At 40.9% G+C, this 12,878-nt stretch overlaps 1 protein-coding gene across 1 annotated transcript in view; it reads right to left on the bottom strand.

Annotated features, from left to right (window-relative positions):
- The window catches only part of dpyda.1 (dihydropyrimidine dehydrogenase a, tandem duplicate 1), a 266,445-nt gene that overhangs the window by 233,936 nt on the left and 19,631 nt on the right, over positions 1 to 12,878 (bottom strand). Inside the window, exon 2 of the mRNA XM_067435665.1 lies at positions 6,093 to 6,203. Coding sequence (XP_067291766.1) covers positions 6,093 to 6,203 — 111 coding nt within the window. The remainder of the gene's footprint in view (positions 1 to 6,092; positions 6,204 to 12,878) is intronic.

Raw genomic sequence — 12,878 nt, forward strand, 5'->3', positions numbered from 1 at the left:
ACAGATTAACAGTCCTCGAGAGATTTAGAAGCGTTCCTTTAGTATAAGTGAGAGTAATAAGACTCATTACGTAGAGTGGTATGACACGCTTCTCATCAAGTCTGTGATATGTTTTTAGGGATCTCTATCAATAATAGTTCTCAGCAAAAACGCTGCAATAATGACAGCGTCTTCCCTCCCCTCAGACAGAAAAAAGAATAGACCCTAAAGACACTGACAAGACGGCCAGCTGTATATGGAAATCTCATTAATGAAAAAGCATGACAGAAAGCGGCCCGTTCTGAGCTAAAAACCATTCAGATGATTCCAGTGCTGCTGGTACCGCACACACAGCCAGCTGAGCGGGCATAACAAGCCTTTTGTGTTTTCCTTTATACATTAAGAAGCATGTAAAAGCACAAAAAAGGACTTATTAAGGGTTTCTCTTAACATCAAACCCCAACATTGTAATCTCCTCCCCTTTGTCTGAATGGATTAGGCGACGGGTGCAGTGCTCTAATCCATGTAGTGGAGGCTAAATCCTGTGAGGAAAGGGAGGAAAAAGTGTGGCATTATGGGATGGGTGGCATTGGAGGCGTGGATGTATGCATGTTCCGGCAGATAAAACCCATTGATCACTTCACCCTTTCCTCACCCGAAACTCACAATCTAGAGCAGTGAAGCAGGGCCGATATCAGCTCAGACGGCAGCAATCGATAGACGTGTTGATCTGTGGCGTGTAATTGTGCCAGGTAATTAGAGATGAGCACTTGCACACACTTTAATTCACTGCTTAAGACTAAAGCCTGTGTTAAAGTAATACTTTGAGCAGCCCAATGCATATCAACACCTGCTGGCAACACCCAAAGGAGTAAATCTAAGAAAGTGTCCTTACACCGTAATGAAACTGCTAATCAGAGCTAGAGAACTGGACCAATTAGAATTAACAGCATTTACAACAAGATCCTTGCTTTAACATGACATCTACCATTACAGATGTGAGGATGACAGGTGTAGCGTCTGCACACGAAAAGTCTCACTGTGCAAATACTAAAAAAATATGCCAAAAAATGACCCAAAAGCTCAACCCAACCCAAGGCTTATTTTTTAAGTACATATGGGCAGTCAGACTTTTCGTGTGTTGGTAACACCTGATTCCTTACATAAAATGTTATGATTTTGTTCAAAAAGATACAAAATATAAATACTAATGTTAAAATATGTCCTCAGAAATCACTGTTTGTTTATGGACATGTTATGGAGCCAGTCACTGCATATTTCGGCTATGAAATGCAGGGCGGAAATGCAGATAATGGTCGCTTACACTTGAATTACTTCTAAATGTTACATTTTTACTTTGAATATTTGTTAAACAAGCTTAAATGTTGGCAATATATATTAAAACAATATAAAATATGCTATACTGTAAAATATGACCGAAAACTGTAACGGACGGACGGACGGACGGACGGACGGACGGACGGACGGACGGACGGACGGACGGACGGACGGACGGACGGACGGACGGACGGACGGACGGACGGACGGACGGACGGACGGACGGACGGACGGACGGACAGACAGACAGACAGACAGACAGACAGACAGACAGACAGACAGACAGACAGACAGACAGACAGACAGATAGATAGATAGATAGATAGATAGATAGATAGATAGATAGATAGATAGATAGATAGATAGATAGATAGATAGATATCTTAGACTTCACCAGACATCAGAAACCCTAAGTATAATTTATTGGATGAGGTTTATTTTTAAGTAAAAACATAATTACTTGCTTTAAAAGCTTCAAAGAACTCTAATACCGCTTAGAAAAAACGGTTAGGGTCCAAATTGTGGTAATTTGTCCATAATTTATTCATCTAATGAGTGTGAGGTCGAGACTAGATTCAAGGAAGACGCAAGATGATTGTGCTATAAAGGAAAATCTATTTAAGATATTCAGTTTACATTCCATCTTTAGACCTCAGCGGTGACCTGGCGCGGAACAGGAATTATGAAAGCCAATTTGAATTACTTAACGAATTCCAGAAAGGATTCAAATTAAGTTTTTTACTCTGCCTCCTTTCCCTTTCATCATGTCTCATTAAAGCAATTAGCTCTGATGCCTAATAAACTAGAAGCAGTCCCAACTATAAAGGCCCAGCCAATGACAGAGAACAGAGCTGACTATGAGGAAGAAGGTCACAAGATGAATGAATGAATGAATGAATGAATGAATGAATGAATGAATGAATGAATGAATGAATGAATGAATGAATGAATGAATGAATGCATTTATATAGCGTTTTACCATGTACTACTGCTTTACAATCATCTCAGGGGGTCTCTACATATTGAATCACACAGCATCTCTCATGTAGCAAACAATTTAACAATGGGCCCTATTTTAACTGAGCACATGGTCTGAAGCGCATGGCCCAGGTGCACTTAGGGGTGTCCTAATCCACTTTTGCTAGTTTAACAACGGAAAAAATGGTCGGCATGCCAGGCAACTGGTCTAAAAGGGTGGTCCCTATTCTCCTAATGAGGTTTAAGTGTGTTCTGGCTACAACGGGCAATAAACCAATCAGAGTCTCATCCCCCATTTCCTTTATAAGCCAGGTGATGCGCTTGACCCCTGGCGGATTCGCTATTTACATTGCAGAATTTGAGAGCGGAAAGACTGAACGCTTCTCCAGGGAGGAATCCTTTTATTTCTAATATTTAAAAATGTTTGTGTGCTGCTGCGCATCCCTGTGTGTGTAATAAGCAGAGTAAGCTCGTTGTGCCCCCGCCAACAGGTGCATATTACAGTTGCCTCAAAATAGCAACACACCAACAATGAACCTGAACACCTCGTTTTTAGACCAGCATGTCCATGGGCGAACAGATGGGCGCAAGTCCAATTGCTATTTAAACAATGTGGCGCTGGGCATGAAAATTATAAACTGCTGAAACAAGCAAAAAACACTTGTTATGTCGCATTGCACCGGGTGTATGAAGCGATCTGAAACTTTGTTAATAATAAAGCCCATCCACACTTAGGATCACAACGGAAGTAATGCGAAGACACAACTTGGAACTGCAGAACATCTTGTAGTCCTCAGAGGCATCTCTTAATAATCCTGTGTTTGCTACTACATGACATGCGGCAGTTGGTGGGTGGGGCTAAAAGGCAATGATGTAGAGGTAGCCATTGATCTTCTGCAAATGTTATGATGTCACACTATGATGTCCCACTGAGGCAAAATTTGAAACTTGAGTTTGAGTCATTTTGGGAGCTTGGTTTCAATAAAAGCTGTTTTTGGACATCATTTGGAAACTTTTTGCACCCTCAACCTCATGCATTGAAATAAATACCGTGGGCAAAAATGCATTTCGACAACATAGTGTTCACACATGACCTCTAAACGGAAAAATACTAATACATTTACAATAAACACCATGTGAACGCATCTAGTGAGGCAACTCAAATCTGAAAAGTCTTTTACTCCCTCCCTCCTTGTCTTGCCTAAAACCGATGGGGGAAAAACATTAGCTTTTGCTTCTGGCAGATATACCTGCCCTTCACAGGACCTGGGGATCATAATGCAATCTGGAGACTCATTAAATTGGATTAGACCGTACAGACAGATTATTAAAAGAAAACCATCAGTAAACAGCGGCGTTATCTGCACACAAAAAAACAAGGGCACTTCAAGTGTGTTTCCACTTCTATCTCCACAGCTGCTGCAAAACTCAGACTTGTTTTTTGTTTGGTAGATTATCTCCAGCCTCAACCTGTGCTATTGAAGCAGAAAAACAAATATTGGTAAGGCTCCGGTCAGCTAATAGCGTCTACTTGAACCGTCCGCGCTCCCGTACGAGACGTCGCCTGCAGGGAAGTGTAGCGAAATCTCCTCATGGACAGTGTGCTACGGGTGCCCTGAGGGGGAGGGGAGGGAAATGTGCGGGCACCTGAGTCCTGACGGACTGAGATAACAGCTGACTACATGCCATCGTATTTTCCCAAGAACTCATTTGGAAACTATAGACACCCGACACTCATGGATTCCCTGTAAAAACTAAGTTTACAGCCCCTCTGGCATCCGGTACAATTCTGCAGGACAATTATGATGCCGCATTCGTAGCCCTACAAAAGTTATTTTAAGGATCACTAAAACGTTCATTGCTGGAGGATAAATCTGTGGCAGACGATCCATACGGAAAATCACGGGCAGCTTCACAGACTCGGCATTCTCTGACATTTATTGGGGAATTGAAAGTGAGAAATGCATTGCATCAGAAAATAGGCAGGCGGAAGCATTAAAGTTGATTTTGCAGCAAATTCTGATTTACAGTACATAAAGGACAACACAAACTTCCATTTCATCCCTTGGCGTATATGTCTATTTTCAGGGAGATGTGTTGAAAAAAGGTACCGCATATATTTGCGCAAGCGTAGAGTGCAAAAGGTACACATGTATACCCCTGATAGGGTAAAATCACATGCCATATGCTCAATCTATAGCAAACAGCCTTTATGAATTAAATCAGGCTTGCGATCCATCCCCATTGATTAGAATGATGAATTAGGCAGCTGTACTTAGCAACAGTGCTGTCAGCAGGGAGTAGATAATCTTCCCTACAAAACACCTCCATCTTGTTGTGTCTCCACATCAAACAAGCAGGAGGCTCAGTTGCCTTTAAAAGGACAGACGAGGCATAGCAGCCACCTGCCAAAAAACACAAACCCTTCCCGTCGCACACTGGTCTGGGGAGATATTCTTGAGACTTTGATGGCATGTGCCTGGAATCGTAAGATAATTACATTTGAGCGACTGTCTGAGCATGTGTGTTAGTGAGTGTGTTAGCGAGTGTAGCTTACCAACACGTTCTTGTCTAATGATGAAATACCTGCTGGTACCTTCGCAGGAAGTCAATAGAGCTTGTGTGAGCTGGTATTTATCTGCTATGTTTATTTTAGTATTTCTATTTTTTGATATACACACAGAAACAAGGTCAACAAAATAGACAAGACTAGTGCACAGGTGTCATAATATGGATTCTTGCATCGCCGTTGGGGTAACAGTAGAGCATGCTTTTGACATTTAATATTTATGTTAATCTAGTTAGTACCAGCTGCGATCGCAACACGCAACGAGCGAGTATCTATACAGTATGTCACTCAAACAGTGAAATCTATGGAAGGAGAGTAAAACATTTATGAGACCTTATTTATCATAAATGTGATTTTATCTCCTAATGTGACATGACTACTTTATTTTTATTAAATTAATTAAATTTATCTTGCAACTACTTTTTTGTATTACTTTAAAGTGGAAAGGTTTTTTTTTAAATAGCACTTTTAATATTTATTTAGCATTAAAAATGGAACTTTGAAATGGAAAAACTAGTAGGAGAGAAACTATTTCATATATTATGCTTGTTTGGTGTTATTTCACATTAAATAGCACATCTAAATCATATTGGATTTGTGTGGCATTCACTGTACATTTGATTATTTTAATTGATTTAAATGAAAAGTTTAACGGTTGGTGTTAATGATCAACAAAACTAAAATTCTGGTAAGTTGCCACTTTTCTCAATTAAATGTTATAAATATTAGCTTTCAGATTGAATATGATAATAAAATGCCAAATGGATAATTATTTATTTAATACTCAGAAATTGCAAAAACATTCTTTTTTACAGTCATCGGTATTGATAAAAACAATACTAGCATTGGCAGTACTTAGCATTTTCCCTCAAATTGTTGCTGATAATATAATTTTAAAGAAAAAAATGAAATGTATAGAAATATATTTAAGCTTTTTCACTATCCGCAGGCTTTCTGAATGTGTCAGTTTAAAATCATACATGTGGGCAAATACAACTTTTTGCGGCTGTGGTACTGAACACAGCTGTCGATTTCTCGACAAGGCCAAATGAAAGGTTAAAAAGCAGAAAACCGAAGAAAGCTAAACAGATGGGTCCAGTGCAAGGAAAGAACCCATCTAAATCTGGAAACAACACTAAGTTCCTCTCTTCTATGGCTGATTGGTCAGTGAGAACCCTGTGGCCTGCAGGTGAAAAGATGAGGGTTGAGGGTGATGGAGGAGACGCACCTCACAGCCTTTCTCTGCGTTTCTTTTCCAGTGTTTTTTCTCCATTTTCTTCATTGCAGTAGAGAGAAGTGCAGCGTGAGTCTGGACCCGAGGGTTCAAGGCCAGGATACTCTGAATAGATGGGGAGAGAGAGAGAGAGAGAGAGAGAGAGAGAGAGAGAGAGAGAGAGAGAGAGAAGAGAGAGAAATAGTCAAGGTACGTTAAGATAGTTTCATGTTATGCATAACTGGCTATACACAACTGCTTTTGCTTTGCTTTGCGTGTGTGTGTGTGTGTGTGTGTGTGTGTGTGTGTGTGTGTGTGTGTGTGTGTGTGTGTGTGTGTGTGTGTGTGTGTGTGTGTGTGTGTGTGTGTGACTCTGAGCACTCCCACTCACATTCTTGTACTTCAACAAATGTGAATCTCGGCAAGGACATTTCCAGCGCTCTGGGAAAATAGCATGCTTTAAGTTTCACAGCTGAACAATTAAGGGAGTTCTGAGGACAAATCAAAAAGCATGCCAACAGCATGTCTTTAAAGAATCAAGAGTGTGTTAACAGATGCTTGTCATTCCTAAACCAGCGCGTCGCAGATTCACTTCACACTGGAGAGAGGCAGACAGCTGACCTTCAAACTCATTCCTTTTCGAAATACGCAATTTTTCTGCAAAAACACGCAGAACCATTCATACAAAGTCAGCTCCCCACGCAGCCAAGTACTGTACATCACATCATGAAAGGCTTTTAAAGAATCTTAAGAGGGTTATTAGTTATTTGCTAAGGCAGAATCACTACCACTATTGACCTGAACAACTCTGTGTTAAACTTCTATATTGTATTTATGATTTATGTCTTAAATTGATGTTTAATTCCTCCTGCACATTATGTGTTATGTCAACTGATGGACAATAATCCCGGGGAAAAGAACAAGGACAGACCTGAAGGAGGGAGCTGTAGAAATCAGAAATCCAGAACATTACCTTGTATACCTTGCTTCTGAAGCTCAAAATGTGCTGCGTAACACGAGAATGAACCTCATTGGTTCTTGCTGAAGCTCAAACGTGCTGCGTAACACGAGAATGAACCTCATTGGTTCTTGCTGAAGCTCAAACGTGCTGCGTAACACGAGAATGAACCTCATTGGTTCTCGCTGAAGCTCAAACGTGCTGCGTAACACGAGAATGAACCTCATTGGTTCTCGCTGAAGCTCAAACGTGCTGCGTAACACGAGAATGAACCTCATTGGTTCTCGCTGAAGCTCAAACGTGCTGCGTAACACAAGAATGAACCTCATTGGTTCTTGCTGAAGCTCAAACGTGCTGCGTAACACGAGAATGAACCTCATTGGTTCTTGCTGAAGCTCAAACGTGCTGCGTAACACGAGAATGAACCTCATTGGTTCTTGCTGAAGCTCAAACGTGCTGCGTAACACGAGAATGAACCTCATTGGTTCTCGCTGAAGCTCAAACGTGCTGCGTAACACGAGAATTAACCTCATTGGTTCTCGCTGAAGCTCAAACGTGCTGCGTAACACGAGAATGAACCTCATTGGTTCTTGCTGAAGCTCAAACGTGCTGCGTAACACGAGAATGAACCTCATTGGTTCTTGCTGAAGCTCAAACGTGCTGCGTAACACAACAATGAACCTCATTGGTTCTTGCTGAAGCTCAAACGTGCTGCATTACACGAGAATGAACCTCATTGGTTCTTGCTGAAGCTCAAACGTGCTGCGTAACACGAGAATGAACCTCATTGGTTCTTGCTGAAGCTCAAACGTGCTGCGTAACACGAGAATGAACCTCATTGGTTCTTGCTGAAGCTCAAACGTGCTGCGTAACACAAGAATGAACCTCATTGGTTCTTGCTGAAGCTCAAACGTGCTGCGTAACACGAGAATGAACCTCATTGGTTCTTGCTGAAGCTCAAACGTGCTGCGTAACACGAGAATGAACCTCATTGGTTCTTGCTGAAGCTCAAACGTGCTGCGTAACACAAGAATGAACCTCATTGGTTCTTGCTGAAGATCAAACATGCTGTTTGAGCTTATGCTGTTACAAAATTGTGTGTGGCATATGAGGGAAAAAAAGACAAACAATAAAGTAAATATGAGGATTTTTCTCTTTCTCTCTTTCCTGTAGATCACACGTGTAGTTCAGCCTCTCATAGTGGATGGGGTCTACCTGAGGCCACTTCCCTTTAATCAAACCTGAGTGTCTGTCTGTGCCCCTCTCCAGCGCCACACAGAGCCGTTATCGACCCCTCCCCTCTCGTCCTGACTACAAACACACAGGCTCACACCTCTCCATTACAATCAGGAGTGACCCACTCAGCGCTAGAGACCAAGTGCTCCTGCAAGCTAGCACCAAACCGATCCGTAATCACATGCACGCCCCGTCTCGTTTCAACATATCCATTCAGATGCAGGTACAAAAACACAGTCTTCCTGTTTTTTGATTAGAAGAACAGAGTTTGAAGCCTTTGTAAAAGAAATGCCATATGCACAATGAATGCACAACAGCTGAATTATATACATTATTAATGCACCAATTTGCAAGACAATTATAAACATCCCAGTTGGACATATGAAATAAAATTAATAAAGCACATTGTTTTCAAATATTAAACTAAAATATTAAAATGATAAAATTCTTTATAATAAATTTAATCATTATGTTTATGGGGGGGGGGGGGGGGGGGGCTTATGCTATTGCATGCTATTGCAAAGAATTGGATTCTCATGCTACATGTTCAACAATTCAAAAAACGAGCTGGACGTATGAAAGAGCATTTCTGTGCCAAAGTTTTTTTTGAGTATGGTCCTGTATGATGTAATAAAGGATAATATTCCTTGTATGGGCAGTTCTCCTGGATTAGTGTGCACACATAAACCAGAGCGAGAGCGCGTGCATCACAGAGTTCTTCTTTTGGGTTACGGAAGCCCAGGCCTGGTTCCAGAATCAAATCACTACTGCTATCACTTTTACCAATAACTGGAATAGACATTTTAAAGAAGAAAAAAAAATTCCCATGTTAAGCTCACTGGGACACCAGGACCTATTGGTAAGAAAATGAAAAGACATGAATAGGCAAATCCATTCACCAATTAATTTTTGAGTTAAGCTTTTTTTTATCCAAACATTCTATAAAGATGATTCTCAACTATGTTATGAAAGATATAACAGAATGATTTGAGATACCATTTTGCTTTATGCAATAGACGTAAACATGGGCATACCCATTTCATGCAATGCAACTATACACTGACTGTATCCAATTTGCATAATGTAGTTTCAAAAAATACGTGTAATAAATGGGAGTAATAATTGGGAATATTTTCATAAGAATATCTCCTATTTCATAGGAATAGCCAGACTTAGAACATGTATGTTGTCAGAGAAATTCGCTGAAATATAAAGTCCTCTATACTGAGGCAAAACGTCTATTCTGAATCTCAGAAGTATATTTCTGTCCCGTGCAGAGTGAATCCAGCAATGAAGACATCACTAACGAAACTTTGCAGCATGCAATTGGCCGTCTGTCCTCTTCGCAGCATGAACAACAATATTTTGTCATTGTTTCATGCAAGTTTTATTAAATGGATTTTATAGACTGTAGTCTCAAGTGCGAGCAAACACAGCATACAATCACTAAAACGCTGTCGCTTTGTACGTTCATCGCAATCTCACAAAGTTCCGCTATAATAATTGGAGTTATAAACAATGCACAATAAGGGTGCGTTCACACTTGTAGTTCGGTTCGTTTGGTTCGTTTGGTCCGGACCAAAAAACAAAAACAAACATAATAGTCCTGGTCCGCTTAACGTTCACACGGGCATTTTTAACAGCGAACCTAAAGTTACCGACAGGGGCGTGGGACTGGGGGGATAAAGGGTACTGAGTAACCAGGGCCCGAGGCAGGGAAGTCCGTTTTCTATACATACACATACATGGTACGGGGGCCCAGTAAGATGGTTTGTACCCAGGGCCCAAAATTTGGTGCTACGCCACTGGTTACCGAACCAAAGGCACAGGGAGACGCTCACAACCTGATTGGTCGGCTTATATGACGTAGGAGCTCGTTTACCGAACATTCAGAACAATGCTGTGTGCTGGATTACACGCGCGGGCATTTTATGCGTGTACATGGAATTATTTTTTACCAGAGAACTCATGAAGAGCTCATGAAATGTTCAAAACATTCAAAACAACGCTGTGTGCTGGATTAAACACGATCATTTTATGCGTGTAACACATTTGGCATTATTTCTTACCAGAGAACTCATGAAGAGCTCATGAAATGTTCAAAACAACGCTGTGTGCTGGATTAAACGCGATCATTTTATGCGTGTACATGTGGCATTATTTTTACCCGCTGAGAACTCATGAAGAGCTCATAAAATGTTCAAAACATTCAAAACAGCAGCAGGATTTCCTCCGTTGTGCAAGAACAGAGACGGCCGCTGTCGTCTGCACCTGCTAATAATGGGCAACACAGGAACTTTGATGAGAAGAGCCAAGTTTGCTTTTTGTGTGTTTTTTCTAGCATTTTCGAAACATGCTCGTCTGACCAAATATTGATTAGGCACTTCCTCGTTGCTTCACGTTTGCCCTCTAATGTTAAAGTTACTCATTTTGGATACACCGATCTTTCCGCATCGTCAAATCAGCTGCATTATGCGTCGCATCTTGTGACATTACGTCCGTTTTTTGGTCCGTTTACATGTCTTTGGTCCGTGTTGCGTTCATATATCAATCGAACCGCACCAGAGTTCGTTTGGAAGCGGACCGAGACCCATCTTTTTAGCGGTCTCGGTCCGCTTGTTTGGTGCGCACCAGAGTTCGGATGGCAGCGTTCACATATGTTCAAATGAACCGTACTAACCGAGCAACCGCACCAGGGTTCGTTTTAATCGAACCAAACATGACAAGTGTGAACGCACCCTAAATCTCTTACTTACATTGTGTACTAGGGTGTCTACACTTTGTTTGCTAGTGAGAGGTTTCGCAATAACAAAAACACATACATATAGATACATTTGACGTTCTCCGGAGCGCAAACACATATGCATTGGAGCGTTTGCCAAATCTGTTTTGCTAATATATTATTACAGTATCAGCTGAAGGTGCTCCTGCTGAGTTTTAGGGTGAACCGTAGAACCGGGGCCGCAGAAGTACTGTCATTTTGTTCTTAGATCATACAGCCATGTATAGTGTGTGTGCGTGCGTGTGTGTGTGCGTGTGTGTGTGTGTGTGTGTGTGTGTGTTTAGCTCCACCTGCTGCACGCCTCCTCTATAATGTTACAATGTATGTAATTTATTCCTGTGATAGTAAAGCTGAATTTTCAGCATCTTCAGTCATCATCACATGATCCTTCAGAAATGAACTGCTCAAGAAACATTTCTAATTATGACCAATGCTCTTTAATAATTTTGCGGAAACCGTGATACATCTTCCTTTTCAAGAAAACAGTAATTACTTGAAAAAACAATCTTTTGTACATTAAAAATGTCTTTAATTAGGGCGACCATATTTTGATTACCGAAAACCAGGACACTCGGCCACGCAATGAGATACTCAAATGATACTCAAAGTTTACTCAAAGATGTCTTATTCATTTCAATGCATTTAAAACATGCTTCCTCTGTATGGACAGAAAATTGTTATATTACAAAATACTATCTATAACCAAAATGTCTGGGGAAAGCAGGACGTTTGGTCACTCTCTCTTTACTTTCACTTTTGATCAATTTAATGCATCATTGCTAAATACACAATTTTGAAGTGAAGTGTACATCAGCACTATATCAGCCAAGGAGGGTTTATACAGAACTGTGTGTCTATACAAATGAACAGAATTCATTTAAATGGTGTTGGACTGGTGTATAATGTGTATTTACTAAGTGCTTCTATTCCTTTTATTGTTTTAAGACTCTATTGATGATGTAATTTCCTTACATGTTTCCCTGCTTAATAGTTTTGAAAGCACCACAAAGCATCCGTCTTTTTTTAAGTTCCTCAGTCACTTTGAGATATTTCTCTTTCTTTTTTCAACCTTTCCCAACAACATCAGCGACCAACCTCAATTAGTGTCCCGCAGGCAATGTGACAACACATGAAGCTTCGTCTTTTAATATTTTCACAGTAGGCTAGATGAAAGTCTATTTCATACAGAGGTATGAGATGTTAAAAGGGCCCGCCGACATACAGGAACCCGCCTCTCTCCCGCGGCGCTCGACTCGACTGCCTCTACTAACGTCCCGCTCTTCCTAAAGCTAGACATCAGCCTATTAATATTTAAATTTCACACCTAATAAAATGTAGTTAAAGCACAGTGTGAGATACAGGCCGAAACAATAAAAATCCACCTCTTCGGGTTTTATAGCGTGTTACGGACAACATTACTTATCCATTTTCATATAGCATGCAGAAGGAAAGCTAATATGTTCTTTGGGGCCAGGCCTGTAGGTAAACCGGAAGCTGATAACAAGGACATTCGTCAGGATTTGGCGACTGTAATCAGCTCAGGGCAGGGTAAAAGCAACTAACCTCCACGTTTCTAACTATTTCAGTTTGTCCTCCATGTTCGTTCTGCAGTGCAGTCGACAAGTTCATAAGCAGGACTTAATACAAGGCCTGCTAAGGAAACACCGTTTGTTTGAGGTTGTATGAAGGATTAGAAATGTTCAAACACAATTAGCATCTGCAGCCCAATGGGAGGACAGGACACAGGAAAGTCTTTACTTTATTAATTAAGAAACGTTCCCCGCACAAAACAACTCTGTGATCAGATCAACCAGAGGCGGTCAAT

This window comes from Pseudorasbora parva, chromosome 24 (genome assembly GCF_024679245.1).
Source record: "Pseudorasbora parva isolate DD20220531a chromosome 24, ASM2467924v1, whole genome shotgun sequence".
NCBI classification, from domain to species: Eukaryota; Metazoa; Chordata; class Actinopteri; order Cypriniformes; family Gobionidae; genus Pseudorasbora; species Pseudorasbora parva.